The following is a 19,230-nucleotide window of genomic DNA, read 5'->3' on the forward strand; positions in this document are numbered from 1 at the left end:
CCCTACTTCACCTATTTTCTTAACCTCAGTGTCGCCTTCTATACCATTGTTAGGAGAGAAAAAGCAACACATGGCCGAAAAAAAACTCCCATAATTTAATGACTCTAAGAATGAAATATTAACATTTCAACAAAAATTTTTGCAGTCTTTTCCAGATGCACACATTTTCCATATATCTATGGTTACACTCTCTTTGAGTATATAAGATATTGTATCCCTGACTTAAACATAACAGATCTCCAAATAAAAAAAAAATCAATCAGTCATGAACTACATTTTACTAAGCTGATACGATGTGTCACATTCTATATACCTTCCCCTATCACTGAACACTTAGGGTGCTTCCAAGTTTCTACCAGCGCAAATACGACTATAAACCATTTTGCCTGCATAAACTGCCTCCCCCATTACTTAATATGACTGGCTCAAAAGACATGAAGAATTGAAAGATTTTCATTCTGGAAATATATTACATATATGACTTTCCAATCATGCTGGTTGGTACATCCTAACTGGCAGCATATAAAGGGCTTGATCTAATATACACCCAACAAAATGGGATTCATCCTGTTTAATTAGTTTCCAATGATCTCATCTTCCTCTTTCTCTACCTTTGCAAAATAGAAAAAAGTTTGTTTCCTTCTAACCAGTGTCTCCTTTTGCCTTTTATTATTATTATTATTACTGTCACAATCACCCGGCATTGAAACCTCAGACTTATCTCCATGGCTGACTGGATATGGGGATAAAGAAATGACAGAAATAAAAATTGTGTGGAATTTTGCTTTGAAAAGTCTCAAGGTTTAAGCCATTTCTTTCCATTTGATGTTCATCACTCTAATCCAAACACAACTCCCAGGTGGCCTCCTGGGTCTTTTCTCCTTCGATCTTGTTTGCCTTACACTCTGTTGTCTGACTACTTTCATAAATATTGAGCACATCATGCAATTGTCCCATAGATAAAGTTTCAGTGGTTCTCTATGGCTTATATAGCTCCTTTGCCTGGTTCTACTACCCATCAGTAACTAAACCTTATCTTTGTAGGTCCTCCTTCCTCATTAACTTCATCTTCACTTTGCCTCCCTGCCTTTCCAAAGAAGCAGGCTAAAGGAAAATGCATTTGACACATATTTTATAGAGATAGAACTTGCCATTTATGTGATGACTCAGAAGGTACTACAGGACCTTACGGTACTTATTACTGTAATGTCAATTTGTGAAAGTGGCTATTAATAAAGGTTTCTGGTTGATGGCATTTTGAGATGATAGCTTATTCTGAATTTCTGGTCTTATGTTATCACAGCAGAAGCATAGAACTTGACCTTGAGTTTGATCAAGAATGAGGACTCTGGACTCTGAGACTATTCAGCCTACGCCGCTGTTGTGTAATCTTCTGCCTAATGCATTCGCAACCCTTTAAAACTTCTGGCTTTTGAGGACAGGACTGGGACCAACCCTGTAGTCCAATTGTGCCGTATTAAGCTTTCTCAGTTTGTAGTTTCTCTTTCAAGGGAATGTTTAATTCAGTGCGGTGCAAAATTGGAGTTCTATTCTGTTGGCTATAGAGTACGTAGGTCAAGTGGAATTTTTGGCACTTCGTTACATTCCCTGACCCTCACTAAACAAACTTCAAAATATATATATTTGCAACAATTTGAAATAAACACTACACACAAGTGTTGATGGTAGATTTTCTGAAGAACTACCAAATGCATCAAGGCTAAGGAAAACATTCTAATGATTCTTTCAAACATGAATATTTTTAAATTCCTGTTAAACAATCTTCCTATTTAGTCTTCTCAGGCTTTGATGACATGCCACAATTGGCTGTTTATCAAAAACTTAGCAAAAAATGATTAATAAGATATAATCATGTGCACACACTTGTGCATAATTAAACCCAGTTTTAAAATCAGTGCAGGGTGGAATATGGTCACACCATTCAAGAAAGGTTGGCAACCTAGCAAATAACGCTTTCCTTTCCATTTATAATAAAAAAAATCATATGTGAATGTTGCGAAGGTGATATAATAATATGATCTTAAATCTTAGTTTAAAACATCTATTTCTATCTCTGCTGAACTGAGTGAAAGTTCTAACAGAATTGGGAAATTAATTTAGGTATAAGAAACATGATCAGGCATTAATTGTTATTCCTGGGATAGTGTGGCATAAAGGTGGAGGATTCTCATCCTTCTGAGATTTTTAATTGGAAGGATTTTCATCTGTTTTGTTTTTTTCAAAGGAGGATTTAGCTAACTCTACATTTCTTCATTTTATAGCTGTTCGTTCAGTTGGGGAAAAAAGAAATAATTGAGACTGAGTAATGGATATTTCTCAAGATCTCCAAGACTAGGTATTACGTAGCAGTATGGGTATGATTTATGACTTTGTCCAGTTAAAGTTACTGGGATAAGCACTCCAGTATTTACTTGTAACCTGAAACCCTTTTCATGGTGTGCCTGGATCCTACGGGAAAAGAATTTACATTTGAGGAATGCTTACCTTGTGCCAGGCATTTTATATGCATTATCTTATTTAATTCTCATAACCACAAGGTATGGCCAATATTATTTAATCCGATTTTATGTGCGTGAGATCATAAGAGGAGTAAGGTATAAAATGAGGATTTGACTCTCTCGCTTTTTCTATTTCCTTAAAACCCAAGGTCCTTTCACTAAACCACATGGGTTTCCCATTGGAGCCATTATGTGGAGGTGATAAGAGAGGACATTCTGGCAATAAGGGAAAGTCTGAACTTTGACACAAGTTCTCCTCTGGGGTAAAATAGAAAAGAAACTAATATGATGAGTTAAAGCATGTTCCCTAATGCAGTAACTGATTAAGCAAGTTATGGACTATCCATACTATGGAATACTATGTCAATGTCATCATTAGAGAGAATCACTTAAGTCTGTTTAATGAAATGGAAGGCTGTCCATGAGTTGCAAAATATTGCATAACAATATGTGCAAAATGATTAACTTTAACACAATAACAACCATATACACATGTTTGCACGTGCTTAAACACAGGTCTGGAAGCATATATACAAAAATGTTGGTTACTTCTGCTCAGCAGGCGAAGAATAACCAGTAGGCAAATTTTACCTCTTAATCTCTGTTGCTTAAATTTTGTGTGTGTGCAATTATATGTATTAAATTTACAAGTAAAAAGCATGTAATGGATTGGTTGAATAATCTGTAGGAATGACTCAACCCAAGGAATGGATGATTAAGGAGATTTAATCTCACAAAAGCAAAACAGTCCAATCTATTTGACACTCTATCAGGCATCAACATTACTATATGTATATGGCAAAAGGTAAAACCTCATCACTTGTATTGCACTCTGTCTTATCTGAAGAAGGTGTTAAAAGAGAGCAAATGAGGACCAGTCATATCAAACTTAACATGTCCAAAATGGAGCTTTCTAGTTTGCTCTTCTTATTCAACCCATCTGTGTAGTATTACCATTTCTTCATGTGCCTAAGCCCAAATCCTAGGAGGCACACTTGCTTTCTCCTTTCTTTTTCCAGCTGTATTCTGACCAGCAGCAGATCCAACCTGACCTATCACCAATATATCTCTTTAAGGACTCCACATAAGCCATCATTACCTCTTGCCTGGACTCCATGGTTGCCTCCGTACAGGTCTCCTTGCTTCCATTTTACAAATCAATTCTCCACATGGCAGCCAGAGTGATCTTTTATATTCCCTCAATTTAGCACTCCTTATGTTTTTTTTATTGTATTTATTTATTTTATTATTATTAATTTTTTAGAGAGAGAGGTGAAAGACAGAGAGAGAGAGAGAGAGAGAGAGCATGAGCTGGGGGGAGGGGCAGAGGGAGAGAGAGAGAGAATCCTAAGCAGACTCCACGCTCAGCACGAAGCCCAACATGGGGCTTGATCACATGACCCTGGGATCATGATCTGATCTGAAATCAAGAGTTGGACGCTCAACAGGCCGAGCCACACAGATGCCCCAGTTTTTCATTGCATTTAGAATACAATCCAAATCTCTCACTGAGGCCCACAAGAACCTATGTGATCTGATACCAGTTGATCTAATGGCTAGGACCTTAACTCCTACCACCATCCTTCTAGTTCATTAAGCTCTGACTATTCTGGCTTGCTTCCTGCTTTTCAAATACATCAAGCTCTGTGGGTCGCTGGGTATTTACACTTTCTTTCTTTTTTTTTTTTTTTTTGCCTTCAATACTCTTCTCTTAACTTTTTACATGGATGGCACCTTGCCAATATGAATCAATGTTTTACAAATGAGGAAACTGAATTTCAGACAGTGTAAGTAACTTATTCGTGGTCATAGCACTTGCTACATGATGAAGCTTTGTTTTGCACTCAGTTCTGAATTATTTCATGCTCTTCCCATTACACTAGACAATGAAGACAGTCCATCCTATGGCTGTGGTTAAGGTTATGACAATAGATGAGCAAGTATCTACTTGCTGAAAAGACCAGGAAAAATAAATTATTTTAAAAGTTCCTTTTATAGGTTCTCCTTCCTACCTTTAGCACATTCTCCAACTTCTTCAGGAAGACTTACACTGGCTAAGGGGAAAATTTGAGATAGATACATTTGGAAAATCTTGTCTGAGAGATGTGAAATTCAATACTACTATATAAGAAACGAGAACACGATGACCCAATCAGAACCCCTTACAACTTACTTAGTTAGATGTCCAAAGAGAATTTTCATGGTGTCACGATTTGGTGGAGGGAGTTTTTGCACAAGAGACTTTATAGTTTCAATTCTTGTGTTGTAGTCTTGCTTTTCTGAAAAATAAATAAATAAAAGGAAGGTTAGAAAAAAAAAAGAGATTTTATAGGTGCATGAGGGAATTTTCTTAGGAGAACTTTGGAGTAAGATGTAGCAACATAAAGTCCCAATCAGCAACCAGAGAGAATAGGTGTATTCAACGTCCTTATCATGAAGTTTTTCTTTAGTTTGACTGTGATGTAGATCATAGTAATACCAAGCAGCAACAGCGTAGCTTTGACATAGTCTTCTTGTTAAGATCAGTTATTGAATCAGTTTTATAAATTCTTTACTGTTTTATAAGACACAGTAGGGTGAATAACGGCTCTCCAAAGATGTTCATGCCCTCATCTCTGAAACCTGTGAATATGTTGCCTTCTATGACAAAAGGGACTTTGCCAATGTGATTCAATTAGGGACTCTGAGATGGGGAGGTTATTTCGGAATGATCTGGGTAGGTCCAGTAAAATCACAAAGGTGGTTAAGAGAAAAGCAGGAGGATCAGAGTCAGAGAAAAAAGATGATGTATCAATGGAAACAGAAAAATAAGTGGCTATTTGATGAAAAGCCATGGGCTAAGGAGCGAAGATAGCCTCTAATAACTGTAAAAGTCAAGGAAAGAGAGTCCCCAGAAGAAGCACAGGTGTGCCAACACCTCATTTTTCCCAGCGAGACAGATTTCAGACTTCTGACCTTCATGAGTGTAAGATAATATGTTTGTGTTGTCTGAAGCCACTGAGTTGTGATAACTTGTTATAGCAGCAATAGGAAATGAACAGATGAGGACACAAAATGTGATTAAATTACCAATATTTTATTGTTCACTTGATTTTGTGGAAGGGTAAATAATTTTTTAAAATTTCTTCTATGTTATCTTTTCTCCCTAAGAGATTTTTTTGCTATAAAATTAAAAAATGAAAACATTAAAAATTGAAGGCATAATACCTAGTCACATATATTTTCAAAAATATAGTAGGTTGTTTAAAACTATATACCGCCTAGATTGCTTTCTTTCATTTTGTTTCTCTTTTCCTTCAAGGGCATGGATGGCATAATAAGAATTGACTTACTTAGCATCTAGGGAATTCATCTTACCATAATTTTAAGCAGGACTTTGAACTGTGATTACTTATTCAACTTAAATACTTTATGCAAATTGACTTAGGTACCTTTACTTTCTATATTCTGTCTCTAACTTACAGAGCTCCTGGTGATCCTTAAGAGGTCACTGTTGGAAAAGATGATATAGAAGAATAATATGTAAGGCACACATCCACCCAATATTTATTCTCTTCTTCTTGGCAAGACAATCCATTGTTGAGGGGATGGCTGTATACTCTACTAAAAGAGTTCCTTTCCCAACCTCCTTGGCAGCTGGAGTGAACATGTGACCACATCAGGCCAATGAGACTTCAGTCAAAGTGATAGAACTTCTGGAGAGGCCATGTGCCAGGAGCTGACTTAGCTTTTTAGCCTTTTTACCTTTCTGCTCCTCAAAATGTAAATGGAATGGTTGTACCATCAAATGACCTTGAGAATTGACTCCACTCAGCTGGAAGAAGTTTCTCTGAATCTGTGAAGGAGTCAAATCAGTCCTGTACAGTCTCTGGGTTTCTTTAACGTAAGAAAATCAGCCAGATTGGACCAAAGGCTTTGAAGATGAGTCTCTGATACTAAAGCCAAACACAATTCCTAATACAAAGTGCTTCTAAAAGCCCAATTCATTATCACCTGTTATGAGGTATATAAACTTTACAGAGTAGGGTAAGAAAGAGTTAGTTCAGAAGCTGGCAGGTTTTTCTTTTTTTTTTTTAAGTACACTGTTGCAAAAGAAACTTTTAATAAGGAATTATAGGAAAATATCCTGCAAAAGATGGTATTTGGCAACAGTGGAGTAGGGGGCAATCTTCCTAGTAGAACTCTGCTTGGAAACTTTTCTTCTTCCTCCCAAAACCACAAAGGCCTATAAATAATGCCTCCCACAGTTAGAGCTTTCAAAATTGCAGTTATTCTTAGAAGAGTTCCAACATAATATAGATTAAACAACTGCAAATGAAAGAGACAAAGGGGAAGAGAGAGAGAGAGAGAAATTACAAAAATAAAAAAGGAGAGAGAAAGAAAAAGAAAAGCCAGTTGCAACATCATGGAATACAGCAGATACAATCTTTCTGCCGAAAGGGTAGAAAGCCCCCTTGTTGCTCAATGATGGTAAGACAATGTGATGCTACATAGGACCAGCTGGAGGCTGTGGGATATAACTAACTCAGAAAAAATAAGTAAAATAGCTCAATAAAGAGGAGAGTGAAATTTGTGTAGTATGTCCAGGACAGAGCTCTTAGGGATACTTGGATACTTTGTATTTAGTCATCTGAAGCTGATACCACACACCAATGATTATATATAATTCACATCTAAATACATATATACACATACATCTACAAATATACACGCATTTACATATTCACGAGGTGGACACATTCTGCATAGTTGGTATGATGCTAGTAGGTATCATTTACCTGAGGACCTGGTGAACTACTTGGTTCAAGCAATAAAGATGATATTGGGAGAGGAGAGGAAGGAAGAGGAGAGGAAATTTCCAATTTCACTGAGATCTCTTGCCATCATAATAATCAGGTCAGCATCAGAGTCTCCAAAAAAGCGACCAGTTGACATTGGGGACAGAAGGAGCAGTCTTAAGTTAAGTTTGACAGACGATTAGGTGCATGGTGGCCTAAAATGGCTACATCTAACAGCAAACCTCAGCTTTACAGGGAACATATGACTCAGGTTTAAGAAACGTTGGGGGTTGCTTAATCAGAAATATTTACATTTTCAAGGTCACTGCCATGGTGCTTGAGCCGGAATTAAAACTTTAATAAGCATGTTTAACCATCAGGTAGAAGAACTATGAACTGCCCGAGACAGAGTCAGTTCTCTCTCTTGTGTGTTCCTTTGCACTTAGGACATTCTATTTATACAACATTCCACATGGTGTTTCCATGGCTTGAATGCCTTTTAAGTTCTCCCATTAAGCTGGGAATTTTCCTATAAAGCTGGACAGATTTTATACTGGCACATAGAGGGTTAAATGAATGAAGACAGAATTATCGAACAAATGAAAAACCTGGACATGGATTAGAATACACTGACCTTGGTTTGAATTCTGCAACGGCTTTTTATCATCTGTGTGGTCTTGGACAAGTTTCTCACTTTCTTTGAATAACATCTAAAAGGCTAGTTTTATGGATTAAACAAGATAGTATGCAATGTACCTAGCATAATGACTAGTAAAAAGTACATACTCCACAAATATTCACCCCTTTCTCACCCCTTTATTCACCCACAAATAGTCACCCCTTTTTTGAGGCCCATGTTGTGTCTGGTTCATGTCTTATTTTCAGCAGTAAGCATTCTACCTGGTTGTAGTGGTCATCCAAAGTGCAGTTGCCAGTACTCGAACTGAGTTGCTGCCCGTTGGTGACAATATAATTGCCATGGTAGCCTGACATTTCACAGCACACTAGATACTTTGTGATCAACAGGGACTGATGATCGGATCGGTGAGAAATTCAGTTACATTTAAGAATCCTTATAAAAGTATATGGTGGTTCCCATATCTGCCTATAAGAAGCATTCTACACGAAGGCTACTTCATAGGAATATTTTCTCTTTCTCTACGTTCACACATACTTGAGAAATTGCACAATTGCATAGTGGTTCACGCATTGTGTGGCTATGTTATATTTAAGTACTGGAGGGGGAAGTGAACAATGGTTCAGAGAGAACTGGAGTATTACTAAGGAAGAGAAATTTGCTTTCCTTACAACATAAGCAGAACAAAATCTTTGAAAAGGTTATAGGAAAGCAGTGGTTTCCCCTTCAAATCAATACCACACCCACTCTTTCATAGCTTGTAGAATCAGGAAATAACGCAAATACTTCTAAGTGGAGGAACATCTAAAAATACAATTGGATACATTAAAATTGAAGTGACATCTTTTCAGATCTGGTTTATTGACGTGTCATATAAGGAATTGGAATCCACATACATAATACAGGACTGGTTAACGAGCTAAGATTCATATACAGCTTACTAAAGATGTGTCACCCGTCTTCATTTGATTCAGTGAGCACTGAAACACAGCATTTTCTATTAATATTCCTCCTTCAGCATATGGTTTCTCGTTATTGTGAAGTATTGAGAGTTTTGAGAAGACTTTGAGATACCTCTGACTTTTTTTTCCATTATGACCTAAGGGAAGGGGAGAACTGCTTCTTTATGGAGAATTAGAGAATCTCTTAGGTAAATTGTGAGACTTCTGCAAAATCTTTCCAGTAACAAGCAACTCCATAATTCTCCACCCTTTCCCTCACATTTGCCCCTAACCTCATTCCTGTATGACTTATTTTTGTATTTACTCTATGCTTTATACTACCTCTGTTTTAGTTCTCTAACCATATCCCAACTGCCTCACCAGCCTCTAAGCTGTGAACGTAACCTCCTCTCTAACTGCACACAAAACCTTTCTGTAGCGCTTCATTGTTGCCACTGTTGGGTGGCAAGAAATGTCTATGTAAAAATACGTATAACTTACATGTCCGTGTTAAAATAGTAAAATTGGAAACGATTTCTTCCTAATGCCTATCCCTCACCCACCTGGCCCCATATTCTCAAACTACGTGAAACTCTGTTGTAAATGAACTTCTTGAAAAACAACTCCAGGCTACTTAGAGAAGTAACAGCTTCTACGTGATGTGAAATAGACTTTAATGTTATGATAAGGATGTGGCTTTATAGTTTTGCCCTGATTCATGGTTTTGAGGACACATTTTTTAAAAATATAGTTTATGAGAGTTACATTTACATTTATCTGCATGAAATGTTGCTACTAAAACAAGGACATTTAAAACCAAATGCCTTTTCTGCAAAGAGATAAGATAAAGTTATACAATGATTGAAAGAGTTCTGTGCAGTGCAGAACCCTGGACCTGGCGACCTCTGGACACTTTTCTGGCCTTATCATCCATGCATTTATTATTCTTAAGTTATTTATAGCCACATGTTAAATCATTTTCCAAAATTAAGTCTTCTTTGTTATGTGGGTTCACCCAGAGGAAGAAAAGACCAGATTCTCTCAGCAGCCAATATATTGGTAGTACTACTCATTCTATTTATCTGTAACTCTTAAAGGACAACTGTACCCCTTTGTTTTAAAAAGGTCAGCAATTATCACAGCTGTTCTGCTCCTTAAAGTTATTCTGGAATGTATAATGCATCCTGTAAGAAAAAGATGGTAGTCTCTTATACATTAGGGCCATATTTGGAAGAAGGCAATTGAGTTTCTATTCGATTCATAATTTTTTGTATCATGACCATTTCAGAGTTTAGAGACTGCCCTGGCTTATAGGAAGAATGAGCATCATCAGATAACATTTTATGTGTTACTGTACCCTACAACTGAATACAAATCTCTGAGGACATGCCTTTTAATTATAAAACTTGAGGTAGATGCTGAGGAATCATCCAAGTCATGATAATTGCCTGATAAATTTCTTTAAGTAACTTACATTTACTTTAGGGAGAAGCATGTGAGGGCAAATCCAGGACTCACAGATGGACTCAAATAAACATATACTTCAAATTCATGTTATAAAATAACAGAAGCCATATACCATGAAGAAGTCTGAAAGAACTCGGTGAGAATTTTATTCTGCTATATGATTTGGGGAAACATATGATACGTTGTTTGAATGTTTGATGCTTCCCATTCTTCAAAACTCCAAAAAGCCCATACCCCATAGGACTGTTTGTAGAATTAAACATTTCGGTGCACATCAATGCACAGATAACGAGTGCTTATTAAATGTAAGTCCTCTTCCAATGAAAATCTTTCTTTTGAATCATCCTCTCTCTCAGGGTTGGCACATGATTGCTCATAGTTCAAGGCTGTTTCCAAAATCATACAAAGCCATAAATATTAATCTTTAGTACCTTTTCCTAAAAACAGGAACAGCCTATAATATGTGATATCTTTCTAAGTCCTCAGAATCATGCCCATTATCAAAGAGTGTTTGGTCATAATTCATAAGTAGATACATTGTATCATAAATAGAAGTGTCATTATATCATAAACTAGGAATAACCATGGCTTCAGGCTAACCTGTGGTTGGCAATTGCAATTTTTTTAAGATTCTAACCACCCCACTAGCCATCTCCCTCTGAACCAGAAAAGCCTTGTTTTGTATTTAATTAAAAGGAAGGCACATTCTCAATGCCTGCAGATACCTGGTAAGTTTGACTTTGGGTGATGATAATCTATGTCAGAACAGTTCAACTTGAGAACGGAGGTATGTAACTTGCAGGGCACGAAAGATGCACCAGGAACTGAACACTGGCCTCAGGTAAGACCTCTGTCTCTCTCTCGTGCGGATTGCCTGAGAATTAGAATGAATCACCGCCCTGGCACACTTGTATGCCGAGTTTCTCCTTCCAAGAGATGTTAATATTTTGTCTGATTTTTGAATAAAGAAGGCTTTAAGGAATAATTTTAAAGATGAAATAATTCTCCATAGCTAATAAATGTCAGTAGTGAAAATACTATGGCTAACTGATTGCCATAAGTCCATGGATTCCTTAACCTGCGAGGAAAGCTTCAGCATGGTGGCTACTTTAGTATCATTTCCAGAGGCCATTTCTGGTTATTGTGCAGGAGGAGGCTGGCCTTTAGGAGCAAACCTAACCTTGTCAAGTGCAACCTTGATCTCTCTCCGTCTCTACTCTTATTCTCTGGCAATGAAGAATTAGAAAATTAAAGAAGTTAATTAGAAAGCTGAAAGAAAAAAAACCTAGGTCTTAAATAATTTTTTTAGAGTGTTAAACATAGACATGTGTACATGGTTGAAGAAAAAAATATTAATTAAGTGCTACGTGCAAACCTGTGGCAGATACAAAGTTGATTCTTGTCTTCTGTCCTTTGACAACCCTGGGGGGCAGATGTAATACACAATATGACATTAGAGATATTTAAATTTAAGACATATCATAATGTCAGGATCAGTGAAGTTTACATGTTTCTTCTGACTGAAGGGGCCCTCTAAACTGATTGTTAAACTCATATTGTTTCTGAAGTTTTAGCTCCTTATACCAAAAAATTCAAAATAATTGAGATATGTACCTAACACTAAACCAACAAATGTAAAATTTTATTTAATTATTTGCGGAAGGACTTAGAATTATTATTTTTAACTTCTTTATACATTCCCCCAAATACATTCAGGCAAGTAATTAAATCACCTTTACTTTTTCATGTGACTATACCCATGTTATTCTAGGCACATCAGGTGCATTGACCTTACATTGAGGGCAAATTTGGAAAAAAGTATTCAAGTTTTAATAGGACCTTAAAAAATTTTTAATGTTCATTTATTTTTTTTGAGAGAGAGAGAGAGAGCGAGCGGGGAAGGGGCAGAGAGAGAGGGAGACACAGAATCCAAAGCAGGCTCCAGGCTCTGAGCTGTTAGCACAGAGCCTGATGGGGGGCTCAAACCCATGAACCGGGAGATCATGACCTGAGCTGAAGTTAGAGGCTTAACCAACTGAGCCACCCAGGCACCCCAGTACTAACTTTTAATAAAGGGTATTATTGCTTTGGTGCAACTAGTTATAGGATGAAGCGTTTCCTAAAATTCACCAACTTAAACCTGTCTCTCGAACACCACTTCTTGAATTTTGCAGCAACGCCCCTCTTTGTGTGAATTGAAGGGGAAAGCAATGGCTGACACCCCAGTAGCGAACTTTACAGGAAAAAGTGTGATTGTATTGTCCTCCCTAGAATTTCTTGTTTTCAAAGTAATTTTGGAGGTGTCATGGTGGCCAAGTATATTTCTGTAACTTACAAATGATACTAATTCATCCTCAGGCGATAGTCTGTGCTGAGAAAATAAAGCTCGCTAGTTTATTTCTTTGAAATTCAGTTCTCCTGTGAGAATTTTCTTTAAACTATACTTATTCAAGCATATCTGCTTTTACAAGCTTAAAACATACATACACACACACACACACACACACACACACACGAGTTACCGTTTTGAGTCATTTGACATCTTTCTAATCATAAACCAGTAATTCTTTTCAAGTTATTCAAGTAGCTATTTATATTAAGCATTATCTTTGTACATTTTCATGAGGGTAGAAATCTTACAAATACTTTTCTAGACTTGAAGTTTTTAATATGTGTCTACCTCTTTCCACTGGTAGGTGAATTAAACTATTTCTAGGGGATTTAAAAATCTCACTTAAAAACAACTAGGACTTGTCACACAATTAAGAAAAATGTGAACTAAAAAAATATTTTCCCCGTCCTTTAGGTTAAATGTAAATTTCTTTAAAAAAAGCATATTAAACTTATCCGTAACTATTCATTTTGAGCAAAAGACCTCTGAAGAGGAGTTAGTGCTTGGTAGGTGAACTGTTTTTCCAGCCAATCCATTTGACATGGCCACACAGTGACACTGAGAACAGAGGAGAGTTAATAGCACAAGCATCACAATCCTTTAAGAAAGGGGGAATAAAATAATTTTATGATTCAGCTTTATTTTTTAATTGTGAGACTTATTGTAAAAGAAGAAAAACAGGCAACATGTGGTAACTTTAGTCAGCATTTCTGAACTGGGAATGATAAACACCTCTGCCTGGCTCTGGCATTTATCAGGACTGAGATATTATTACCACATAGAGTCACAGCATGGTTACTGTTATCATCGGAAAAAAGAGCCAGCTAATCTTAATGGTTTGTAAAGCCGTTACCTGCACTGGTCTGACATTTATCATGATCATTTTACCACATGGGTCCTACATAGCAAAGGTCTTTTATCTGGAAGGGACATCACTATGAATTATTATTTGCAGCTAGGTAGAAAATTGTATGTTGTAGATACCTTTTCTCATTATAAATCACATAGTCACATTTCACCATTTCCCCCAGAAAGCTGCTGAGCCCAGGTTTTTTGCCACAGCTTGCTTTCCTCTCCATCTCTCTCTCTCTCTTTATAGTTTCTTGAAAATATTAGCCATTTTTTTCATTAATACCCTTAATATAATTTTTGAGGAACTATGTAGACAGTAGGTGAACATATGGAGATACTTTTATTATAGTTAGGGGACTTTCCTTCACATTCTGGGAAGGGACTGGCCAGTACTTTTAGAAATTGACATTGATAAACGGTCTACTTTTGCTGTTGTTGTTGTTGTTGTTGTTTCAAATGCTTATTCTCCTTTCTGTCTTGGTGGGCAGACTTTTTCTGTTCCTGACCTTGCCAATAGAGTATTAACCAGTAGATCAAACAAAATTTCTGATGCTTGATTTGAAACCTTCAAAACACTAATGCCATCTCTTGCCTGAAATCCTTAGCTTGGAAATGTGTTCTCAGGGGGAGAAAATAATACTTTTATTTTGCCAGATTGTGAGCCTGCTCAGATTTTGTTTTAGCACATTACAATGGGGTAGAAGTTTCCGCCAACAAATTTGTTTAAAAAGATGCTTGGGTTCTATCCTTATCTATGTCCTAATCATTTAAGTTAACATATTATATAGAAGAAATGAGGATATTAAAAGGTACCATGTTTTAGAACCATGAGACCAAGTCATTGAAGTGAAATGCATTAATTTGACAATGGAAAATTGCAGTGAAGAGCCCAAGTTGTTTACCATGGGGAAGAAATGAACAAATCCTCTCTTTTAAAAAGATTGAGACAACTAATCTTCTGAAAGAGATATTTATATATTTTCTTCTTTCTCAAGTGTTCCATTAGGAATAAACAAGCCAGAAATTCTGCACTTTTATAATGAAGAGGGAGGAGAACTCCTTGCCATTTTTGCATTTAGGAAGAAATGTGCAAGAAGAATGTGACAATTTAAGCAAATCAAGATTGTTTCAAATGGATCACAAACGGGACTTTGTGGGATATTTTATACTAGCATGTGAAGCAAACAGTAAATTTGAAAGGAGGATTTTCTCAATGGTCTAGTTCTGATGTGTTTTCCCATTTCTTTGTGTGTTTAAAAGAGGCTTGGATGTGGTGTTTTAATATTGCTTCGGCTCTTTTGCAAATGAGTTCTGGAGAAATATTCGCACATGAAGGAAAGCCGATGTGCTGTAATGCTGACAGCAGCTGGGGGGATATGAATGAAGAAACCAGATTCCCAAGGCTGAATTTAGCAAAAAATAAACACCTATCATTCCATTAAAAAAATTACCATTTTAAATGTTTATGGGCATCAATAGCAGACCACTCTCCCTTTGATAAAACCAATATATACGTATATATATATATATATATATATATTCCCCCCCCCCTCAAATAACTCCATTCCTTAAGGGGTGTGATAGAAACTAACCTGATGTGCAATATTTTGCACTGAAGTGCATTCGTTTGCTGCCCTTGTTACATTTGGTTACACATTAATTTTTATATTATTCTGCATTTCTTCCAAAGGAAACAGTTTCTGTTTCAGGAACCTGCCAGACATGCTTGCATAAATTTGGGTGTGGCGCAGGAGGGGGTGGTTGGAGGAGGTCATTTATGAAATTAACGTGTCCTTTTACTGCTTAAGATGAGTTGCGCACACTTTGGTTCAGTCTTCTAAGATTTCACTGGAAAGCAGTGGTCCAGTATACCAACACACTGCCTTACCAATCAGAAAAAGGCTACACTGATTTCAAACAAACAAACAAACAAGCTTTTTTATTCTATTTCAGAATGACTCTTTTGTTCTAGTTTAACATTTTCCTGCCATTATTGCCTCCCCCCCCCCCCAAACACTGCAACCTGGGAGTGCTTCCAATAATTAGCCAGGGGCTTTGCTGCTTGGATTTTTCTCCTTTTCTGGGGAACTGGGTGAATCGTTGAGTGCTAATGAATGTCGGAGACTTCTAGCAGTGGTTCGAGCCAGGCACAGCGCGGGCAGACGCTTTCAGCTTCCCACTGTGCCGCAGTGCAAGCCTCCCCGCTGGTATGTTTACCATAGTTTTAATGTCTGCGAAAAATTCCTGATGCAACCGAATTATGTGGTGCCCTCTTGTTTGTCTAACCCCACCCCCACGCCCTCCACCCCCAATTTGGCAGATTCCTTTTGCCCCTGCCTATTGCAGAAAGCTCCTTCTCAACTTTGTGGCCATCTTACCACTCCAATTCTTGCCATGAGAGCCCAGCTGCTCTGGAGGACCAGACACGGTCAATCTAGAAGTTTCCGGAGGATTACACACACCCTACTCTACTTATGACACCTAATAACAGACATCCTCCCTTCCACTGCATTTGAATTTCATCGGAGGTAATGTTAGAGCAACAAAATTAATCATCGGTATTGACAAAACTAGCTTAAAAACATAAACGTGCTTGGTGAAATACACTGTGCCTTTAAAGAAATCTATTGAAAGACCTCAGACAATCACTGCAAACTAAATAATGTGCTCTAAGACGAAAACAACCAATCTGTGATTTGACTTGATTTATTCTTTGTCCTTTTCTTAAAAATGGTTATCTCAAAGAAAATGACCATTCCATTATATTGTAAATTGATGAATTCACCAAGTGTGATGCACAGTGAAGTTTTTAATGAATATTCATACAACTCTTTCAATCCATTAACAGGACTTAAGACAATGAGGACTTAAGACTCATTCCCATTTAGACAGTAGAGGGAAAGTGGAATTAATAGCATAAACAGCCCTCGGAAAGTTTAACTTTAATGTATCAAACTCCAGGTGCCAGAGTTTGAGGAAAATAACCAATAATAGCCATTTTTTACATATTTGATGGGACTGATTATGCAATGTGCAACTCTAAATGGCTTATAGCACATTGTAGCATGGTTCCATCCCATTGGCTACAGTAGGGTGCAGGCAGATGGATGACAGTGACAGGGAGAGAAGTGCTTTTGCTTAGCCGTGCGTTAAGATGCCATCCAGAAGCTCTGTGCACTGCAGACACTTCATTAGGATGCCAGGATAATGGTAAACTACCACTCAGAGTGACACCCCATTTCCTGCTTACTGAGCGCTCCAACCTCGGCAGATGTCAACAATCTCACAGTGCTACAGAGCAGACCTAACTTTCCAGCCACTTTGACTCCAATTTTTTCCTCCTAACAGTGCCATACATTATGTGCAATATGTAACGGCAAACACCTCACCAAAAACAAAATCTGCCCAGTTCGTTATGACTGGAGTGAGTGCTTAATTTTTTTGCCTTTGAAAAGATGAGGTACAGCGATTTGGGTAAGAGAATACATCCAGTCACTAACCTAACCTCAAAATTTCTTGCTATGATTTCCATTTGCTAATCAGTTCAAAGTGTTAATTGTGTGGTGAACTCTGATTAATAGTAGTTAAACTCTGATCACAGGGGATATGACTGTTTCTTTTAATTAATGTCCATTCCAAAGGTAAGAGATTGTGGAATTCCTTTGTTAAAGATTTTAAACTCCGTTTCGGTGTGGTTCTTAGTTGTCTGCCAAGAAAAGGCTGACTTGAGCATCTGGATGATATTTCCTCTGCAAATGTATAACTTGAGGCCATTCGCACACCACCTTACCAGCAATTCAAGCCAATAGCAACTTTTTTTTTCCTATAGTGTAAAGTCCAAAATTCTCTTTATGAAGAACGAAGGTGTAATTTAGATAATGAAAAGAAAAATTCCCCAGATGGAAAAATAATACTTTGAAATCTATCATGATGATACATGATTGATTTACATTTGTCATTCTAAGCATCTTTTTAGAAGTTCAAAGGGCCTTGCAAATGGCAGGACTAAAAATAAATATCCTCCTCTGAGGCCTGTTTCCATTTCCAGGTAAAGACGCAAATGTAAAGGAGAAGTCATAGGCAGAGGTCACACTCCAAAGGAGAATTTGAATGCAACTTTCAATGTGATATCCTGTAAAAAGAGGTGATGCAAATCTTGACTTTTGGTTTAAAGTGGCATCTGGTTGGCAACACCTAACCACCTCTTGGAACCTGTCACTAACTCTGCTTGAACACAAAGAAAACAGACTAGAGTTCCTAAAATAAACAGGAGCTGCCAATCAACATGGTGTCAAGGAACTAAGGATAATTTCCTTGAAGACAGATTGAATTTAATTGGAAAATGCCAGGTGGTGGGACCACCTGAGCTATGGAGCTATTGAACCAGAGAGCTTGACTTTCTGGAAACAGATACGTCCTTCTCTTTCTTCAACTGTCTGGTCTCAAAATCAGTTTCAAGGTCTATGCCAACCTGAAACACTGGGCAGCACTCTCTGTTCTACAGAGCTAATCCCGTTGAGTAGTGTGACTGTTTTCTCTATTTCCTTTCTCACCAGTCCTCTCCCATTCTAACTATAGACCAGGACTCCTTTTTCACCTGTAATAATTTGGAGATAGTGGTTTTCATAAAATAACTGAGGAGTCTGAGAGTGGAAGGCAGGAAGGATGCTCTGATCATGGCACAGATTACAACAGACACTGTCATCCCATATGTAAAATGTAGGAGGGATGGAGACTGGTAAAAATTCTGTTAGGAATAAATTCTTCGAATTCTAATGTTTTATTTATGTATTTCATCTTTGAGAGTTGAGTGAGTGAGTTAAGGAATATAGTGGGAGAGGATCTTCGATATCAAGGTGGTGGGGCCATAAGATACTAAATATGCTAGGTAAGAATTCATATAAGAGCTATGGTTATCAATTTGTCATTTGGGCATAGCTCCAAGACAAGGATTTGACTCAAAATGAGGCAGCGGGTAAAAGGCAATATGTGTGTTTGGTTACATTTTCACCTTTTGAGATGACTAAACACAACAAATTTACCACAGTGCATGACTTTTAAAAACACTCATTTCAGATAAGAGAACAATGCTCAGAAGCGCAGAACTTTCACAATGACCATGAGACAAATAGGAAACTATTTAGCACCTTCAATAGAATTTGAAACATCAAAGATTCGAATGAGAAGGAGCAGCAGGCCTCCATAAGGAGAGAGTAGGGTAAGATGGAAAGATGAATAGGGTGGATAGGATAAGAGGGCAAGGAGAGAGTGAGGAGAAAGACAGGGGGAAAACTAAGAATGCAAAGTACTTTTTTTTCAACCGCCAAAAATTCCATTCAGTGATATGGATGCCAAACTAGAGAAGCTTCCCCAGAATGTGGAAATGAAAAAAATGATAGGAAAAAGACATGTTGGAAGTCAGAGAATTGAGAGACTATGATTTGTAAGTATCCTTGAGGGAGAAACCAGAACATTTGAAAGCTATACAATAATCAAGGCAAAATTAAAGCAAAATTCTGAGAATAAACAACAACAACAACACCACTATCTGAATATTTAAAATGATGGCCAGATTCTAAGAAAACTCGACTGAGTAAAGATGCTACCTAGACGTATTTTGGCAAAGCTTTGAAGTGATACAGAT

The 19,230-nt window shown here is 37.3% G+C and overlaps 1 protein-coding gene across 2 annotated transcripts in view; it reads right to left on the reverse strand.

Annotated features, from left to right (window-relative positions):
* The window catches only part of ARHGAP15 (Rho GTPase activating protein 15), a 639,654-nt gene that overhangs the window by 57,065 nt on the left and 563,359 nt on the right, over positions 1-19,230 (reverse strand). For both annotated transcript variants that reach the window (XM_047872568.1, XM_047872569.1), the window contains one exon: positions 4,693-4,798. In XM_047872568.1, coding sequence (XP_047728524.1) covers positions 4,693-4,798 — 106 coding nt within the window. The remainder of the gene's footprint in view (positions 1-4,692; positions 4,799-19,230) is intronic.

This window comes from Prionailurus viverrinus, chromosome C1, assembly GCF_022837055.1.
Source record: "Prionailurus viverrinus isolate Anna chromosome C1, UM_Priviv_1.0, whole genome shotgun sequence".
Lineage (NCBI taxonomy): Eukaryota > Metazoa > Chordata > Mammalia > Carnivora > Felidae > Prionailurus > Prionailurus viverrinus.